Source organism: Marmota monax, unplaced genomic scaffold (assembly GCF_021218885.2).
Source record: "Marmota monax isolate L192 unplaced genomic scaffold, Marmota_monax_Labrador192_F-V1.1 WCK01_AAM20220418_F8-fsc00108, whole genome shotgun sequence".
Classification (NCBI taxonomy): domain Eukaryota; kingdom Metazoa; phylum Chordata; class Mammalia; order Rodentia; family Sciuridae; genus Marmota; species Marmota monax.
In genome coordinates this window covers 570,424-590,194 of record NW_026694593.1, presented here as the reverse complement: position 1 = coordinate 590,194, position 19,771 = coordinate 570,424, and the positions used below count along the sequence as shown (strand labels likewise).

The following is a 19,771-nucleotide window of genomic DNA, read 5'->3' as shown; positions in this document are numbered from 1 at the left end:
TTGACCCCGTGGGTTAAGTCTCCTCGTATACTGCTGGACCCTCCAGGTGCTAGGTTCCTAGGAGCCCCAGGGAGCTGGGTGGAGGAAGCCCCTGCCTTGGAGAGAGAGAGAGAGAGAGAGAGAGAGAGAGAGAGAGAGAGAGAGAGAGAGAGAGAGAGTGTGTGTGTGTACATGAACATGCACCTAGTCCAAGAGCAAGCCCTTTCCCCAGTCCACCCTCCCCCACTTCAGAAAACTTTCCCAAGAAATACCCACTCTGCCAGCCCAGGCTGTGCCTCGAGCTGCCAGGCTGGATTGTCTGCCTCAGCCTCCTGTGGTCCTGGGTGTGGGCTCCCTTCCCTCCCAGTTCCCAGGGCACAGGCAGTCATTGCCTCCTTCCTCCTTCGGTTATGATTTGGATCCTTCTCATGGAATCTTTCCAAAGAAGCGACCAAGCAGGATTCCACAGCGTAGAAGGGAGTGAAGGGCCTGGCTTTTGAGGAGCTGCTGTGGCCTGGGGTGCCGGAGGATGTACGTTGCTAAAGCTGCAGGTGCTCTGACAGGTCAGGGCAAGGTTGGTCATAGGCACTGGCCTGGGAGAGTGGCACTTACTCAGTGTCCTCCGCTGTGCACAAGCTTTCCATGTGCTGTCCTGGTCTGTTGGATTCCAAAACATTGTTCTTAAACATTTCAGAATGGAATTTGGTTGAGCTGAAAGAGGATTAAGGTGTGCTTGTCTTTCTATGCCAGATTCTTAAAAATACTTTCTTTCTCTCCCGCTCCCCTACCTCTCTCAAAATCCTGGGCATTATCTTTTTGTGTGTGTGTGGTGCTAGGGCTTGAACTCAGAGCCTCCTGCATACTCTGCAAGTGCCCAGCCACTGAGCTTCAGCCCCCATATACACCCCTTCAAAGAAAGCATAGAGTTGGTGGCAACCCTAATAAGATTGGAAGGCATAAAGAAAAATAAAGAAGACGGGCACATGGCACATGCCTGTAATCCCAGCAACTTGGGAGGCTGAGGCAGGAGGATCACAAGTTCAAGGCCAGCCCAGGTAACTTAGCAAGGCCCTGTCTCTGAAAGGACCAGGATAGCTACTCAATGAAAGAGAACATGCTAGCTCTTTGTCCATAAAATAAAATTCTAAAAATCCTCAGAAAGAAAAAGGTCTGGGGATGTAGCTCAATGGTAGAGTGCCCCTGGGTTTAACCCACAATACCACACCCCCCTCCCCAAAACAAACTTGTTAAATTGCAAAATCACACTTGGAGCCCAGTATCAATGCAACACACTCTGCTGTTAAGTTGTGTGCTGTGTGGTGGACTTTTTTTTTTTTTGGTACCACGTACAAGGGATTGAACCCAGGGACAAACTACTAAGCTGAGCCACATCCTCAGCCCTTTTTTCTCCTTTAGACAGGGTCTCACTGAGTTGCTTAGGGCCTCACTAAGTTGCTAAGTCTGGCTATGAACTCATGATCCTCCTGCCTCAGCCTCCTGAGCCACTGGGATTACAGGAGTGTGCCACCGGGCCCAGCTGGTGGACTTGAACTACAGTATAAGGTAAATTAAAAATGCTTTGTGGACTACAAGAGGATATTGTACTACGCACTATAGATGGAGGCATTCATATATAACCTGGCACATCACATTCACACAATTGTCTCTGAATTTGAACTTAGACTAATGTGCCTTGAGGCAAGATCATAATTACAGTACTGTTGATCTTTCCCATTGTCAGCTCTAATCATCTGTTAAACTTGGAATCAAATGAGTCCTCCTTGGAGCCTCTGCCGATAGATCAGAGGTTCTTCAGGTAGAGGATTCAGTAGGGCCATCCCAAAATACTTGTCCCCTTTACCCTTTCAAGAAACATTTTGCCAAATGGAGTTTAGCAAATATGTTTGGTAGGATGTGACTCTCACCCTCTCTTTTCCTACATCATTTGCAACAAAGGCTCTTTGAACCTTATATGGGCCAGGAGTGGTGGCACACACCAGTCATCCCAGCTACTTAGAAAGCTGAGGCTGGAGGTTTGCAAGTTGAAGGCAGCCTTGGCAACTTTGCAAGACCCTGTGCCAAAATAAAAAACAAAAAGTGCTGGGGATGTAGGTCAGTGGTAAAACACTGCTGGGTTCAATCCCAGTATTGCAAAAAAACAAAAAGAAAAAAGAAAATCTCCTTATGTCATGTAAAGTAAGCATACTGAGAGCTTGGATTTGTTCTGCATATTCTGTCAGAAGTGACAGCATAAGGCAGACAGGACTTGTTGAGATTCAGACAGCAATCCACAATGGGGCTTAGATGAAGTCAGGACCCTGGGCAGAGTGACAGAAAAGGAAAGGAACTAAAATATAGTCGGTCCCAGGCACCCTCTCGAGGTAACCTGGACTCTGATCATAAAGTTTGCTGAGGGTGACCAATTAAATTCTGCGAGGCCCTCCATCTTCCAGGTTCTTGGTGAGCACAAGCAGACTGAACTCTTTCCAACAGGGTACTCAAGAGAAACCAGGTGCCTTTCTACACACTGAGTGGGTGGTGGGTGGGGCAGAAAAGTCAGTAACTACTTTACCATGACACAAAGCCAGTTTTGTTTTAGCTGATAAGAATTCTGAAGACTGATGCTAAAGACTTTCCCAGTTTGCTGATCACATGCGCTTCTAGGTTTTGCTGTGACCTTCCTGGATCATTCCCACTTAGAGCTGTGTAAGGGGGCAGGGGGCTGGCACCTCTCCATGAAGCTAGGACATTACAGGTCAGGCCTCACAGGAACCACCTTGCTCCTGTGCGAGTGAACCCTATAGTGCAGCACACAAGGACCAGGCTGTCTTGGGGCTGGTTTGGCTGCAGCAATTTCCCTTCCGCTGGCAGTCCTGGCTGCCTCTGGCCCCTGGCATCAGACCAGCTTCTCAAGAGAGCACAAGTCCTGGTTGTCCATTTGGAGTCTTGCATTCTCTCAAGTCAAAATGCAGACAGTAATCCCGGACACAAGGTCAGACCCGTGACTCACCTTCCCAAGATGAGGGTGTGTACCACCAGGAAGAGCTGGCAGCAGGACCAGGCTGGCGTCACCAAGCATCCTTCCTCCCCCACTCTGTCCCTCCCTCATGCCCACTGAATCATTCTCTGCCTTCCTGTCCTGGTCATGCATCGTCCATGTCAGGATATTTTCATGGTTCAGGTGTCATTTTGGGTGTGCTGGTTGATGTGTGGTTGGGACCAGGACAAGGCATCATGTGTGTGACTTGGGTTATATACCAAGGCTTGGTCAATGCTTCTCCATGACTTCCAGCAGAGAGAAGCCTCAGTTAGTGTCACCCACAAGGACCCCAGGGCCCTCACAGAACTATACAATGCCACAGTCCCTATGACAATGCTATTTAATGTGAAGTCAAAAACAAACTAAAAACCCCGCCAGGTGGGGACATAGCCCAGTGGTAGAGTGTTTGCCCAGCGCACATGAGGCTGGGTCAATTGCCAGCACCACAAAAGGAATCGGGGGGGGGGGGGAGAAATGACCACACAACTGTTTTCCATTATAAAAATTTATCAAAGAGATCATCTGAGTTTTAGACGCTTGGTTTAGCAAAGGTAAAAGACTAAAAACAGAAAACAAAAACATTAAAACCAGGTTAACTCATTTTCAACCTTCTAAGAACCTAAATTAAATAAATCCTCTACTATTCTAGGTAAGAAACTGCTTTTCTAAATCAGGAAAGTTGATTTCTAAGCTACACTCTTACCTCACTGTCTTCTAGGCTTAAGAACAAAACCTCACTAATAGTGGCTCTTCTCAAAGTTGGTAGGTGGCACCCTAGCAGGCTGGACGCAGACTCTGCAGCAAAAGCAGGGTCTGGGATCCACAATGTGACCAACCATTCTATATCCAATCAGGACACTTTTGAAAGTGAAAGGATGCCGTTCATTACTTGAGAATAAAAAATGCTGGGCATGGGAGCACAGGCCTCCAGTCCCAGCGACTCAGGAAGCTGAGGTAAGGAGGATTGCTGGGGCCCAGGAATTTGAGGTTAACCTGGACGACCCCCCAACCCCAACCTGTCTCTAAAAAACAAGAGACTTATGGCCACCCTAGTGATAAGGCAATGTGGGAAACTACATTTCCCAGTATGCCCTGCCCTGGAAACCAAAAAGCCTGACTGGCACAAAGCACCCTGGGACCCGTGGTTAGCACCATATAAGCAATCCAGGGCTGGAATCTGACGTGAAGGTCTCCTGCTTCCATGGGACACTTAACCAGATACAGGACACAGAGCTGAGGTGAGATTTCAGTGGATATTAGGTCTGGGGAGGAGAGTGTCTCCCCAGCAAGTCCAGCTTCCACAGGTGTGAAGCGAGCGGAGGCAGGCATGGACCTGCTGCCCTGGTTCTCCTGGGTGCAGCCTGTCTCCCCACAGCTGCTAGTTTTTCGGGACATCCTGGGCCAGGTGTTGTTCCCACTCAACTTCAACCAGCTTGTACAGCTCCATGGTGGCCTGGGCGTCTTCCACAGAGGAATGGCCCTTCCCGACCTGAACAGGAGGAAGAGAAGAGCATGAGGCCACACAAACCCTGTTCTTCCTGGTGATCCTGCCCCCTGGCGGTGGCTCCATGCTGTTATTCCTCCAGCAGGCTGGCTGCAAAGACACAACTCTGGGTCCCTACTCTTTATCTAATAATCTCAGGGCTTGAACTCCCAGGAAATTCTTTTCCCCACCTTTTGTGGTGCTGGGGATTGAACCGAGCGCCTTGTGCATACGAGGCAACCGCTCTACCAACTGAGCCATGTCCCCGTCCTCCCAGGTTCTTGCTACCGTCACCTCAGTCACTTCTATGGCAGCGTGTGCACCTGTATCAGTCTAAGTTCTACAGAGAAGGACACGACCACCTGAAAGACGGGCCTTCTGAGACTCCCCCACTTCTCAGTCCCCCACCTGCTCTCCGTATGACCCGCCCACAGCTGCCTCCTGGGAGACCCCTCCTCAAATGCTAAGCACATGCAGCATGTGACAGTCCTTACATGGGCTTCATGTTCTTTATCTTTGATTTTCTTGGTCCTGGGGACTGAGCCCAGGGGTGCGCTACCACTCAGCCCACCTCCAGAACTTTTTATTTTTTTTGAGACAGGATCTCACTAAACTGCCAAGGCTGGCCTCGAACTTCCTCCTGCCTTAGCCTCCCAAGCAGATGGGGCCACACACGTATGCTCCTTATTCTTTTAGACCACAGCCTGCTTCTTCTGTTTAGGGTTCTGTAGCCCCTTTGGACTTTCTTTTCCTTTTCCAAAGCACTACCTGGAACATTCTGTGAAGGAGGAATTATTATCCACAGGAATTACTATATCTGATGCACAGATAGAGAAACCATTAGGCCCCTGACCCCAAAAAGCTCTCCCCACAAGAGAAGCCATTTGGAACCCTACAGCCTGAGCACTTGTGGTGTCAGAGCCTGCAGAGAGGCAGCGATGAGTGCCTGCAGTGCACCCAAGGTGTGTGTGAAGGGGTGGCGCTGAAGGAGAGGTTACCTGTATGTCCCGGTGTAACAGCTGCTTGGTGAGGCGCTTCAGAGACATGGTGGCATTCTCCGGGCAGTTGGCCTTCCGGTTGAGGAGGGGGATTTGGGAGGTGTCTCGGGTGAGGGACTTGGGGTGAAAGTACTGCAGGGCTTTGAAGTCATTGTGGATGGCATGCCCTACCACTATCTTCCCCAAGAGTATCTTCAAGATCTGGAAGAGGAATGAAGGAGGGGGTGGGAAGAAACAAGACACAGCTGGAATCCTGCAGCCAGCAAGTCCAGCATGGCCACTGGCTCCTCTTTTTTTATTTTGCGGGGGGGGGGGGGGGGGGCGGGGATACCAGTGATTGAATTCAGGGGCACTCGACCACTGAGCCACACCCCAGCCCAATTTTGTATTTTATCAGAGACAGGGTCTCACTGAGTTGCTTAGCATCTCGCTTCTGCTGAGGCTGGCTTTGAACTTGTGATCCTCCCATCTCAGCCTCGGAGGTGCTGGGATTACAGGAGAGTGCCACCATGCCCAGCAGTTCCTGTCCCCCCGCCCCCAATGTGACACTGGGGATTGAACCAGGGGCATTTTACCACTGAGTTACATCCCCAGCCCCTCTTCTTTATTTTGAAATAGGGTCTTGCTAAGTTGCCCAGGTTGGCTCAAACTTGGGATCCTCCTGCCTCAGCTTTCCCAAACTGCTAAGAAAACAGGCATGCGCCACTGTGCCCAGCTCCCTCTGGTTTCTTTTCACCAACAGCCTACCTCCCCATCCTTGAAATACTCTGTCCACATTTTCCTTCTTCTGAAATACACATGGATGAGACCCACAAAGTCAAAGATGGGCTCCAGGGAGACTAGAGAAGCCCTCAGATTACAGGCAAATAAGTGAGTATGGTTGCTTTGGGGAGAAGGGTCTGGTTTTCATCACTCTAGCAGGAGTGATGAAACTGCCGAGGCTTAAGAACTGCCGAGCACAGGGAGGCACCCCTATAACCCCAACAACTTGGGAAGCTGAAGCAGGAGGATCACAAACTCAAGATCAGCCTAGGCAAGACTCTGTCTCAAAATATAAGAAAATAACAAAGAATGGGGATGTATCTAAGTGGTAAAGTATCCCTGGCTTCAATTCCTAACACCCAAACAGACAAAACCACTATAAACTAAAACTAGTCTTGGAATCAAGTAACTTCTCACCATTTCATGGTCTTAAAGCATGAAGACATACTACCAAGGAGGACAATCAATGAATGCCTGCGGGCTCTGAAGGCCATTCCCCAAATGGCATTCCAAACAGACTGGGAACAAAAGCAATAGTCCTGCAGGGCCTTCTAAAAAGACCCCAATCAAAAAGGCCACACTCAGTGAGCATACCTTAGTTAATCCCAGCCTGGTCACGGGATAGTGCTTTATGATGAAAACCACAGGCAGCCCAATTAACTGAGCATTTAGTTGCTCATGGCAGCTTCCTGTCTACAACCACCTTTTTTCATAAACATAAGCTCTCATTAAAGGTGAGACAAATCTTAGACCCACCTTCTGTTTCTCCCAAGCCTTTACTCAACTGTGCCCCTGTGAAGAGGATGTCCTTTAATTCTTTCTCCCATGTCTTGTCTAATAACCAGCCATCTGACCTCTGATGAACCTCCTCCAAGGACTCCTCTGGCATTTAAGGAATTATTGTAGCAGAGCAGGAACCTAAAACTGCAAAATGGACTCAGGGTGCCCTCTGGTGGACTCCTAAGCAGATTCAGCTTTCACTCTCCTCTTCCTTCACCCGCCCAGCTCAATCTCCTTTTTTGTTTCCTATTGGCTCTCAAAATTTACCACAAGGAGCTGGGGTTGTGGCTCAGTGGTAGAGCGCTTGTCTGGCATGTGTAAAGCACTGGATTCAATTCTCAGCACCGCAAATATAGGCCCATCAAAAAAAGATTGACCCCAGAGCCAGATGAGTGGGTTGGCTGAATGCATGAGAACTCCTGTGCACGGGCCTGTTTCTTATGCCTTTCACCACAGGCCGCCTGCCCTCAGTTGTGCACCTGATGCCCTAGCTCTAACAGCTGTCTGCTCTCCCCTACCAGCACTTTATATAGTGTCCCAGGATATTTTTTTTTAAAGGAATAAACTTGACTCGTTTTTATTAGAGAAGTGCTGAACACAAGTTATATTTTTTAAATGTTTCTAGTTGTAGGTGAACATACAGTGTCTTTATTTTTACGTGGTGCTGAGGATCAAATCCAGTGCCTCACACATGCAAGGCAAGTGCTTTACCATTGAGCCACAACCCCAGCCCACAGGCTATTTTTTTTCTTTTTGCGTTACTGGGGATGGAACCCAAGGCTTCCTTATGCTAGACAAGCAATCTACCACTGTTGCCCAGGGTGGCCTCAAACTTGGGATCCTCAGCCTCCAGAATAACTGAAATTACAGGCATGTGGCACTGCACCCAGCTCCCAGGCCGCTTTTTTGCCTTGGGAAGCCCTCTCCACCCAGCTTCTCTCAATCCTAGATTCCAATTCCATAAGGCATTCCCCAATAGCACCTTCTCTGGACCCTCATGCCTGCTACTTTGCTCAGTTTCATTACTAGCTATTAGGATGGGGGCATAGCTCAGTTGGTAGAGTTCCTGTCTCTCGAGCACAAGGACCTGGGTCACCAAAAATTAAAAAAAAAAAAGCACTTCATTACTGGCTGTTACTTCTCTATGCATACTTCAGTCCATCCCACTTGATACCTAAAATAGGTCTTTGTTAGTGAAATCCGTTGTACATTCCTTTCAACCCTTCTTACTCCCCAAACAAGCACTTTTTGTGAGGGGGGGGGCGGTGGGTACTAGAGATTGAACTCAGGGGTACTTGACCACTGAGCCACATGCCCAGTCCTATTTTGTATTTTATTGGTCTCACTAAGTTGCTTAGCGCTTTGCTAAGCTGCTGAGGCTGGCTTTGAACTTGAGATCCTCCTGCCTCAGCCTCCCAAGTCGCTGGGATTAGGGCGTGCACCACTGTGCCCAGGAAAAATGAGCCTTCTAAACCATCTGATACTTTTCTCTCTCCCTCCACAGTCCTTTAGTGTTTGATGAAGATTTCGGACAGCTGGGCGCAGTGGCACACACCTGTAATCCTAGATACTTGGGGAGAATGAGCCAGGAGGACCACAAGTTCAAGGCCAGCCTGGGCAATTCAGCGAGGACTTGTCTCAAAACACAAAAAGGGGTGGGGATATAGTTCAGTGGTACAGTACCTACTGGGTTCACAGCCCAGTACCAGGGGAAAAAATGTCTCAGACTCTCCCCACCCACCTCACTGTCATCATCAAGACCCATGCCTCTCACCTGGCTCCGCGCGGTCTTGAAGGGTGTAGCATTAACCATGTGCTTCTTGCAGATACCGCTCCATTTGGTCCGGTAGTCCACAATGTGGCAGGGTGGAAGGATGTACTCATCATAAAGCACATCTCCATCATAGTTGACAATGCTACATCGAGCCAAGGAACTAACATGCCCTTTGGGTCCTGTGCCCACCATCTCACAGTCAATTGCCACCATCTTTCCTGGAAACTTCTGGGATATTCCAGAGCATTTACTCTCTGAGTGAGCTCTGGTGGAATTCTGTGTGGCATTGTTCTGAGGAGGGTTCTTCTTCTGGGGGGTCTTCTTTTGGGAGCAAGTTGGGTAGCTCTGAATCTTTGGAAGGGCACTCTGGAATTCCCCCAGCAAATCTACTTTAGCTGCAACAGAATTAGCCTTCTTTGAAGGAGCAGGGGTCAGCCAAGACACTCCAGCTTTCTTGTCCAGGGACAATCCTGACCCACTGCTGGATGCAGCTGTGTTCTTTTTTGAAAGGGGAGGGATCTTGCAAGTACCATCTACTCTCACATTTTCCCCTTTCTTTGGAGGTTCTGAGTGTAATTTAGGCACCCTGCTAGTAGTCTGCTTCTTTTTATTGAGAATGCCCCTCTGTTCCAAGAGCCGCCGCCTCTTAACAAACTTTTGATGCTTGGCATTTCCTTCCAATGCCTTTTTGGGTGGAGATCTCCCAAAATCCAGATTCAGGAGTATAGCAGACATGAGGGCAGTGGATGGTGGGACAGCAGTTAGGAAGAGTGGCTCATGGATAGGAAGAGGATGAGGGGCTCTTTTTCTAATGAATCACATTGTCCAACATGAGAAGGTCTGCAGAAAACCCTGGGGAAGAAAGCGATCCTGGTACCTGCACCCATAGGCCTAGAGGAAGAAATGAGATAAGACCAATCTCTGTGGGATTTAAGAGAGGGAAGGCATCAAAACAACTCATCAGAGGGGAAATGAAACTGTATCATGAAATGATGGAAGGAGTACTGCTGTGAGCCAGGAAGTCCCACGATTCACAACTGTGCGGTCTTAGGAGTGTCATTCACCTTTTAAGGTCTCAGTCTCATTATAAAATGAAAGGGCTGGGCTCAGCTGTGGAGTGCAGTGCTTAGCAGGACGGAGGCCCCGGGTTCCATCACCAGCACCAAAGAAAAAGAAGGACCCAAAGGGCCCGTCGAGTTCGAAGCCTGAGGTCCGGGAAGCCAGAACAGGCAAGCGCTGTAATCCGACCAGAAAGACAACGTCTAAGATGCTCAGGTGAGGAGTGTGACACCAGAGTACGGCACAGGTGGCATCTGAGTCGTGAGCCCACGAATAGAGACACAAATCCAGGCACCCCTCTCTCGGATCTGCTTGGGAGGAAGTAACCTCCACGCGCATCTTACCCAAGTCCTCCCAGGCAGAGACCTTTGACACCACACAACAGCGGTGCCGAGTGGCAGGGAATTAACAATCGAGGTCGCCCACCTCAGCAAGCACATTCCGACGGTTCTCCCGGTGGGGACCGTCCCCACAAGCCCATATACCTACCTCCAAGATGGGCCCCTCTAGGAACGGAAGCGTCCCGAGCCTGAGGCGGAAGTCGGCGCGTGCCGACGAGCCCCGGGACGGCAGGCGCGCGGGTTGGAACGTGTCGGGGGCCAGCGCGCGCGCGCCCGCAGCGCCCCCGCTTCCGGTAGCGAAGCCAATGATTCCGAGTGTGTGAGGAGCGGCAGCGGCGGCGGCGGCGGCGGCGGCGGGGGCGGTGGTGTGGGTGGGGGCGGGGGCGGGATTCGCTCCCCGGCCCCTCTAGCTCCGTGGAGGTACAACTCGAAGGTAAGGAGAAGCCGCTACTAGTCCGAACTGCAGCGCGCCGGGAACTCCAGGCCCTACTTCCGGGAGGGGAGGGCCTTGCACGGGAAAGGGCGGGACTTAAGTTTCGCCCGCCCACTTGATGAAGGTAGGGCGGCTGCGCGGCTCTGTGGCGTCACGGCGCCGACACCCCGCCCCAAGTGCCTCGCAGCCAGACACCGCGCAGTCGGACGTCTTGACTTGTGACGTCGGGCGGTCGGGGGCTGAGCCTCATATTTGTAACTCCAGTATGGTATCCCGGAGAAGCTGCGTCGGACACCGGGCTCGAAACTCTTCCCGTTCTGCCTGCGGATGAGCCCGGCCCGGGTCCTGGGCCAGCGCGGTTCTGACCCTGGGTCCACTTTCCCGCGCATTCTCGCCCGCTGCGCCACCGGCTGCATCCCGGGATGCCGGGTGTCTCCGCCCGGGGCCTCTCTCCGGAGGAGAGGAGGCAGCTAGCCGTGAACCTCACCCGTGTCCTGGCACTCTACCGTTCCATCCTGGATGCCTACATCATCGTGAGGCCACAGGGCTGTGGGCGGGGTGCTGCTGGTCGTGTGGTTGGCTAGGTGCCCACGACAGGGAGAGAATTTGGAGAGTTCTATGAGTTTGTTTTTGTACAAGAAAAGCTTAAAACTGGGGTGATTTGGGACTGGGGTTTAGCCTAGTGATAGAGCGCTTTCCTAGCACGTGTGAGGCACTGGGTTCGACCTCAGCACCACATAAAAAATTTAAAAAATAAAAATAAAGGCATTGTGTCCATTTACAAATAATAATAATTTCAAAAAACCCTGGGGTTACCCCCCTTTTCTAATACTTAGGTTGTTTTTCTAAGTTTCTCAAAATCCAAGGTAATAAAATACATGGACATTTATTTGAGCTGGGCTGGAGGTGCGTTGAACTCTCCTAGAAATACAAGAAGTGTTCCAAGAACTCATGTGTTCATTCATTCATTCATTCAAACCTTGAATAAATTCCTTGTTTTGTGGATAGTTCAACTTGGGCATCAGACAGACTAGGACTAGAATCTTACCTCCTCTACTGTGTTAACCTTAGGCTCTTCTCCCCCCCACCCCTCCTCCTCTTTCTCCTCCTTTTACTCCTACCCCCAGTTTAATCTGCAAAGTGGATCTCTATCTGAAGGATCATTGTAAAGAACAAAGGAGATAATGTGTAAACAGCACATCCATTGAGTTGTGAAGACCCCAAACCAGAAACCATCCTTGATTCAGCTCTTAATTGATCCACAATCTAATACTTCAAGTTCTCTACTTTCAGAATAGATTCTAAATTAATTGTTTTCTTCCATATCCATTGCTGTCATCCCGAAAGCCACCATCTCTCTCCGAAACTACTTCCTAATGTCTCTCTGTATTTACTTCTGCTCCTCCATAACCAGCTCTTCACTGAAGGAGCCTTTCAAATGTAAGTTGTATCATGATATTTCTTGCTATCTAGGTCCTTTGATGAAATAAATTTATTATCTACAGACAGGTATATAGCTGGGTGTGGTGGTGCACACCGGTAATCCCAGCAGATTTGGAGCCTCAGCAATTTAGCAAGGTCCTGAGCAACTTGGCGAGACCCTGTCTCCAAATAAAATATAAAAAGGGCTGGGGAAGTGGCTCAGTGGTTAAGCACCCCTGGGTTTCAATACCTGGTACCAAAAAACCCACTGTGTATGATCTGGCTGTTGCCTCTTCAATCCTCATCAGATTTCATTCTCTTACCTTCACTCTGCTGTACTTCAAATTGGCCTGATTTCTGTTCCACAAATGTGGCAAGCATCTGGGCCTTTACAGTTGCAATTATTGATCTGTCTGGAATGCTTTCCTCCATAGAAAAGCAATAGAGCAGACTGGTTAAGATCAAGGACTCGAGTAAAACTGGTTTCAAGTCCCAGTTCTGCTACTTACTAGTTTTTTGACTTGGGCAAATTATTTAATTGCTGTATCAGTTTCCACATCTGTAAAATGGGGGTTAACATCTACCTTAAGCCCCAGAGGTGGCCCACACCTGTAATACTCATGAGAGGCTGAGACAAGAGGGTTGCAAATTCAAGGCCTATCTCAGCAACTCAGTGAGGCCTTAAAGCAACTTAGTGAGACCCTGTCTCAAGATAAAATTGGGGAGGGCTTTGGATGTAGCTCCTTGATAAAGCACCATTGGGTTCAATCCTCAGTACCAAAAGAAAAAAACAAAAAACTGAGTCATGTGTTTTTTCCCTTTTAAATTTTTTTTTTTTTTTTGCGGGGGGAGGGGGCGGGTACCCCAGAGTGCTTTGACAGTAAGCTACATCCCCAGTCCTTTTTACTTTTGAGACAGGGTCCTTCGAAGTTGTTGAGGTTCTCACAAAGTTGCTGAGGCTGGCTGGCCTTGAACTTGGGATCCTCCTTCCTCAGCCTCCTATTGCTAGGATTACAGGTGTGTGCTACTGTGCCCAGGTAAACCACCTGGGAGTTGAGGGCACTGGAGCAGGCTTGACAAAAGAGCTGATTCTAAAGAGTAGGAGGTATTTGCTGGTTGCAGCCAGTGGCCATATGGGCCAGCAGTGCTGGAAGGAGACAGTAAATTCTGCAAAAATCTTATCTCTGCTTTATTTTTGTATTTTCTGAGCTTAGATTAGAAACTTGGTACATGACCCAAACAAAGCCCAGAATTAATTAGTTAATTATTGTGGTACTAAGGATTGAACCTAAGTGTACTCTACCTTTCTTTATTTATTTTTATTTTTTTGTGGTGCTGGAGATTGAACCCAGTGCCTGTGCATTCGAGGCAAGCACTCTACCAGCTAAGCTATATCCTCAGCCCTACCATTTTTTTTTTTTTTTTTTTTTTTTTTAATATTTATTTTATTTTTTTAGTTTTCAGTGGACACAACATCTTTGTTTGTATGTGGTGCTGAGGATCGAACCCGGGCCGCACGCATGCCAGGCGAGCGTGCTACCGCTTGAGCCACATCCCCAGCCCAGCCCTACCATTTTTAAAAAATGAAATAAGTTATTTATTTTTTCCATTTTTAAATGGTGCATTATATTTGAACATAATAGTAAGATTTGTGGTTAAAATAGTCTACCATTGAGCTACATTCCCAGCCCTTTATTTAATTTTGAGGCAGGGTCTCACTAAGCTGCTGAGGCTGGCCCCAAACTTGTGATTCTCCTGCCTCAGCCACCCAAGTTGCTGGTATTGTAGGTGTGGGCCACTACCCCCACTTAGCCCTAGAATTTGTGGTGAATAAATCAATGAGCAAAAATACACAAATGTTCAGCACATACAACAACAGGTTATCGCCAGGGAGAGGAGAGTGGGAATGATAGAAGATAGTATCCTGCTGATTGCTTTTTTCCTTTTCCTATAGGAATTTTTCACAGATAACTTGTGGGGCACACTCCCTTGCTCATGGCAGGAAGCGCTGGATGGACTGAACCCACCACAGCTGGCCACACTGCTACTGGGGATGCCTGGGGAAGGGGAGGTGGTCAGGTATGGCCAAAGGGGTCCTGTGCTGGGGAGCCCAAGGCACTTGGTCCTGCAACAAGCTATTGCTCAGAGTCTCATGAGCTTTTCCTGGGTCCTTGGGTTATAAACTGGTGCCCTGGGAATGTGATAGGGTGATTCACTGGTGGCCTGGGCTGGAATATCTCAGGTACAGGTCGGTGTGGCCACTCACCCTGCTGGCCCTGAAGTCCACAGCCTATGCCCTGGCCTTTACCCGGACGCCTGGCTTTCAAACCCCCTCAGAGTTCCTGGAGAACCCCAGCCAGAGCTCCCGACTGACAGCCCCCTTCCGGAAACACGTCAGGCCCAAGAAGCAGCATGAGATTCGGAGACTGGGAGAGGTGAGGAGATGGCTGGAATGTAGATGGTATCTGGGAACCCAGGCACTCCTTAAGTCCATGGGTTACAAGTGTGTGCCCCTTTCCTCCCATGGAAGCCCTAGAAGTTCTCTCTCTGAGCAGTTATACTGTAATCATATCTCCTTCGTTTTGCTGGATTGATTGACAAGCTATATCTCAATCACTCTTATTCCCATTTTTGCATCTTCATTCTGGTTTTCGCTTCACAAGGCTCTTATTCTGTGGGGGAGATTGAGTCACTGACCTAAAGGGAAAGCAAAATGGCCTCAACCTGGAAGGGGCACCACCCTCATCTTTGACTGGTTTCCATCTCTTGTATCTTCCATGGCGCCCTCTATCCACCTTACATTTCCGTCTTTGACTCCTGTACCCTCATACCCAAACACTCTTCCCTGGTGTTTGCTCTGGGAGTCAAGAGCCGATGGCCAGGACACCTTTGTTCCCTCCTCTTTCAGTTGGTAAAGAAGCTGAGTGATCTCACAGGATGCACCCAGGTTGTGGACGTGGGCTCAGGCCAGGTGAGACAAACCCCTGGTTCACTGTCTTTTTGAATCATGAGGACATCTAGAAGGCAGGTAATCAGACCTCAGGCCCAGAGAGGCAGGCGCTGAGAAATGGTGCACCAGGCGGGGCAGAATTTAAGCCTTCTGTGGGGCCTGAAATCCCAGTGTCCAGACCACTGAGGATAACAGTGGATAGGGCACTGAATGGGGCTGCCTTTGTCCTCCTCATGCCTTCAGGGCCACCTCTCCCGCTTCATGTCTCTGGGGCTGGGACTAAAGGTGAAGAGCATTGAAGGGAATCCGAGACTGGTGGAGAGAGCCCAGCGCCTGGACCAGGAACTCCTTCAGGCTCTAGAAAAAGAGGAGAAGAAGAACCCACAGGTAGGGTAGCCCTTACTGAAGCCTGGGCTGCAGGAGCAGGTCTGCTTGGCTAGAACTGGGCATGGAGATTGAATCCCCACTTTTAAGTTTCTTGGCTTGAGATGGTTATGTCCCTGTTTCTGCTCTTTTTCCTTTCCCTAAAGCCTCCCCACATCTCAAAGGCACTTTTTAGTTACAAAGTGCTTTCCCTACTGAGTGCAGTAGCACATGCCTATAACCTCAGCAACTTGGGAGGCTGAGGCAGGAGGATTGAAGTTTGGGGCCAGCTTCAGCAACTTAGCAAGGCTCTAAGCAACTTCAAGACATTGTCTCAAAAAGTGAAAAATAAAAGGGCTAAGGATATAGCTCAGGAGTAAAGCACCCTTAGTTTTGATCCCCAGTACCAACAAAATAAAACGTGCTGGGGATATAACTCAATGGTGAAGAGTCCCTGGAATCATTCCCTAGTACCCAAAATGACAAAATGCTTTTCACACCAATATGTTCTTCTCATAACAGCCAGACGTGGCCAGTCGAGCATTATTACTGGTTGTGGTGCTGGGGGTCAAACCCAGGGCCTTGTTCATGCCAAGCAAGCACTTTACCATTGAGCTACATCCCCAGTCCTGTCAGATACTAGACTTGTTATTAGTTAAGAGCCAGGTATGGTGGCAATTCAGGAACTCGAGGCAGGAGGATCACAGGTTCAAGGCCAGCCTGAGCAACTTAAACCCTGTCTCAAAATAAAAATAAATAGGGCTGGGGATGTGGCTCAAGCGGTAGCGCGCTCGCCTGGCATGCGTGCGGCCCGGGTTCGATCCTCAGCACCACATACAGACAAAGATGTGTCCGCCAAATATTAAAAATAAATATTAAAATTTTATAAAAAAATAAAAAATAAATAAAAAGGGCCGGGAATGTAGTTCAGAGTGTGCATGGGGGGCCCTTGGTTCAGTCTCCAGTACTGCAGAACAAAACCCTGGGGAGGCTGAAGGTGTAGCTCAGTAGTTGAGTGTGGCCCGCCGTGCACAAGACTCGGGTTTGATCTCTCACAGCCAAATAATAATAATAGGAAAAAAGAAAAACTGAGTTTGACAGATGAAAATATTTACAAAATTAATGGTGATAAACACAAGAGTTTATCTTGTCTCTGGATTCATGGTCCAGCCCTCCCCTGTGGCCCAGCTTCTTTCCCACGTTCCTTCTGAGGAAGTGACAGTGGACAGGTCTTCCAGTGGCCTGAGGTGGTCTGGGAACAAGAAACTTTCCACCTGTCTTTGTCTTGTCTTGCCTCCACAGGTGGCCCAAACAGGCCCTCGCCACTCCCCTTACCACGTGGTCCAATGGGTGGACCCCACAGCCCTGTGTGGGGAGCTTCTGCTTCCGCTGGACAGCTCACAGTGTGGCAGTGCCCGCCTGCTGCTGACGGGCCTCCACGCCTGCGGGGATCTGAGTGTGGCCTTGCTGAGGCACTTCTGCTGCTGCCCGGAGGTGGTGGCCCTGGCCTCTGTAGGCTGCTGCTACATGAAGCTTAGTGACCCTGGAGGCTACCCACTGAGTCAGTGGGTGGCTGGGCTGCCTGGCTATGAACTGCCCTACAGGCTCCGGGAGGGGGCCTGCCATGCCCTGGAGGAGTATGCCAAGCGGCTACAGAAAGCTGGCCCTGGCCTCCGAACCCACTGCTACCGAGCAGCACTGGAGATGGTCATCCGACGTGCCCGGCCTGAGCTCCGTCGGCCTGGGGTGCAGGGGATCCCCAGGGTCCACGAGCTCAAGATCGAAGAGTGAGGTTGCAGTGGGGGGTGGGGGATCACTACCTCAAGACCCGATTCCGACCCATCCCCACTTGTTAGCACATCCAAAGAAAAGCTTTTGCCCAGAGAGGTGATGTTCAGTTTTCTGACTGGGGCGACTTCTTCAAATTTCTTTGAAAGAAGATGTTCATTTGCTGGGAGCAGTGGCACACTCCTGTAATAATCCCAGCTACTCAGGAGGGTCAGGCAGGAGGACCACAAATTCAAGACTAACCTGGGTAATTTTAGCAAACTGTCTTAAAATGAAAAGTCAAAAGGGAGGGATATATGGTTTAGTGGTAGAGCACCCCTGGGTTCAATCCCCATTACCACCCAAAAGAAAGGGAAAAAAATTATGTTTATTTATTTATTTGTTTGTTTGTTACTAGGGATTGAACCCAGGAGTGTTCAACCACTGACCCAGCCCTCTTATTTTTTATTTAGAGACAGGGCCTCACAAAGTTGCTTATGGCCTCGCTAAATTGCTGAGGCTTGTTTTGAACTTGAGATCCTCCTGCCTCAGCCTCCAAGGTGCTGGGATTATAGGTGTGTGCCACCATGTATGGTTCATAAAATTTGTTTTTTGCAGCACTGGGAATTGAACCTAGGGCTTTACTAGGCAAACTCCACCACCAAGCTAGACGCCAGCCAAATGAAAAGTTGTATTTTCCTTTTTTTTTTTTTTTGTGGTACTGGAAATAGAACCCAGGAGTGCTTTACCACTGAGCAGCACTTTTATTTTTTTTTAATTTCAGGATAGCATCTCACTAAGTTGTCAAGGCTGGTTTTGAACTTGTCATCCTTCTACCTCAGCCTTCTGAATGCCTGAATTACAGGTGTGCACAGCTGGGCCCAGCTTTTATAGTTTTTTAAATGCTTAAAATATGGCTAATTTGGACAAAACTGGCTGAAAATAAGTTTTTGTATCAGTTGATATTGGCAGAATTCACAGCGAGAGAAACATTTAAAAACTTATGTTGAGGCTGGGATGTAGCTCAGTGGTAGAGCACCTGCCTAGTATGCATGAGGCCCTGGGTTCAATTCCTAGTACCATAAAAAGAGAAAGAAAAAAAAACACCCAGCATATTAGGTCAGGCACTATGGTGAATGCCTCTAGTTCCAGCCACTCAAGAGGCGAGACAGGAAGATCTCTTGAGTCCCTGAGTTTGGAGCCAGCCTGAGCAATATAGCAAGACCTCACCTCTATTTGTTTATTGTGGTGCTGGGGATTGAACTCAGGCCTTGAACTTTCGAGGCAAGCACTCTACCAACTGAGCTATGTCCCTAGCCCAAGACCTCACCTCTTAAAAGTAAAATAAATGAGGCTGGATATGGTACTCACATTTAAGAGGCTGAGACGGGAGGAGTGCATGTTCAAGGCCGGCTTGGGCAAGTTAGCATGACCATGTCTCAAAAAATAAAAAGCACTAGGGATGTAGTTCAGTGGTAAAGTACCCCTGGATTCAGCCTTCCCCAGTACTGCCAAAATAATAATAATAAAATTTTAAAATGCATATTAGGGTAGCAAAGTTCAAGTGGGAGGCAGAGATTTCTAAAACCAAACTGAGTGCTGATTGGGGCTGATTCCACAGATATGTGCGGCGTGGGCTACAGCGAGTGGGACTGGATCCCCATCTGCCGCTGAACCTGGCGACCCTCCGGGCCCACCAGGCCCAGGAGAACCGTGTGGTGGCCTTCTTCAGCCTGGCACTTCTTCTGGCCCCGCTGGTAGAGACGCTGATTCTGCTGGACCGGCTGCTCTACCTTCAGGAGCAGGGTGAGGAGCTGGAGTTCTGGGGTTGGTCCTTCAAGTCCCAGGCCCCACATCTGCTGGGCCTGGGTCATCACTGGTGGGCTGGGGTATAGGGTTTGTTAAAGGATGCACATTCCGGCCTGGGGATACCCCTCAGTTGATAGAGTGCTTACTGTGCATGCACAAGGCCTGGGTTCTCTCACACACACACAAACGATTTAAAAAAAAATCCTACCAAGTGAGCCTCTGGTGGTGCCTTCCTGGAACAGATTTTAAGCAAGCACTCCATCATTGAGAACTTAAGAACAGGGTCTCTTTTGTCCCCTTGGGGAAAAGGGGGTGGGTGTTTCAAGACACTTCTGATTAGCCCTTTCTTCTAGGCTTCCATGCTGAGCTCCTGCCCATTTTCAGCCCAGAGCTGTCTCCTAGAAACCTGGTTCTGGTGGCCACCAAGATGCCCCTGGGCCAGGCCTTCTCTGCCCTGGAGACTGAAGACAGCTGACAAACCCTGAGACAGACCCCTTCTGAAACCCCATGGGTGCACAGCAGCCTGCGTCCTCCCTGGGATCCCAGCTGTCTACCAACTTCGTTTCATACTCTCTCTCCATCCATGTTATGTAATATTGTGTGAAGTTTTATTGTTAATTTATTAAAAACTGGGCTGGGGGTGTGGCTCAGTGGCAGAGCACTTGCCTAGCATGTGGGAGGCCCTGGGAATGATCCCTGGCATTGAAACAAATCAATAAAGAAAAACATTTAAAAACAATGACTTGACTTTCATTCCTTTTTTTGGGGTGGGGGTGGGGGGTGATACTGGGGATTGAACCAGGGGCACTTT

The 19,771-nt window shown here is 49.2% G+C and overlaps 2 protein-coding genes and 1 non-coding gene across 11 annotated transcripts; 2 read left to right on the top strand and 1 right to left on the bottom strand.

Moving 5' to 3' along the window:
• Positions 1-3,508: 3,508 nt before the first annotated feature.
• Isg20l2 (interferon stimulated exonuclease gene 20 like 2) lies at positions 3,509-10,556 on the bottom strand. 3 transcript variants are annotated; one of them, XM_046422037.2, is made up of 4 exons: positions 10,365-10,556; positions 8,817-10,052; positions 5,501-5,701; positions 3,509-4,508 (listed from the first exon to the last, which is right to left on the bottom strand). In XM_046422037.2, exons 2-4 carry the CDS (start codon positions 9,549-9,551, stop codon positions 4,398-4,400), a joined length of 1,047 nt encoding a protein of 348 aa, XP_046277993.1. In that variant the 5' UTR covers positions 9,552-10,052; positions 10,365-10,556; the 3' UTR covers positions 3,509-4,397. The 3 variants fall into 3 exon arrangements, with proteins under 3 accessions (XP_046277993.1, XP_046277992.1, XP_046277991.1); XM_046422036.2 differs by having other exon boundaries at positions 8,817-9,707; XM_046422035.1 differs by lacking the exon at positions 10,365-10,556 and having other exon boundaries at positions 8,817-10,358.
• Positions 10,557-10,578: 22 nt separating this feature from the next.
• Mettl25b (methyltransferase like 25B) lies at positions 10,579-19,699 on the top strand. 7 transcript variants are annotated; one of them, XM_058571881.1, is made up of 9 exons: positions 10,781-11,182; positions 12,064-12,089; positions 14,026-14,150; positions 14,354-14,506; positions 14,980-15,042; positions 15,265-15,408; positions 16,687-17,171; positions 18,773-18,957; positions 19,314-19,699. In XM_058571881.1, exons 3-9 carry the CDS (start codon positions 14,067-14,069, stop codon positions 19,433-19,435), a joined length of 1,236 nt encoding a protein of 411 aa, XP_058427864.1. In that variant the 5' UTR covers positions 10,781-11,182; positions 12,064-12,089; positions 14,026-14,066; the 3' UTR covers positions 19,436-19,699. The 7 variants fall into 7 exon arrangements, with proteins under 7 accessions (XP_058427865.1, XP_058427864.1, XP_058427863.1 ...); XM_058571880.1 differs by having other exon boundaries at positions 11,997-12,089; XM_058571879.1 differs by having other exon boundaries at positions 11,777-12,089.
• Trnat-agu (transfer RNA threonine (anticodon AGU)) lies at positions 18,165-18,236 on the top strand. The gene has a single exon. It is a non-coding gene; the product is annotated as a tRNA-Thr (tRNA).
• Positions 19,700-19,771: the final 72 nt, after the last annotated feature.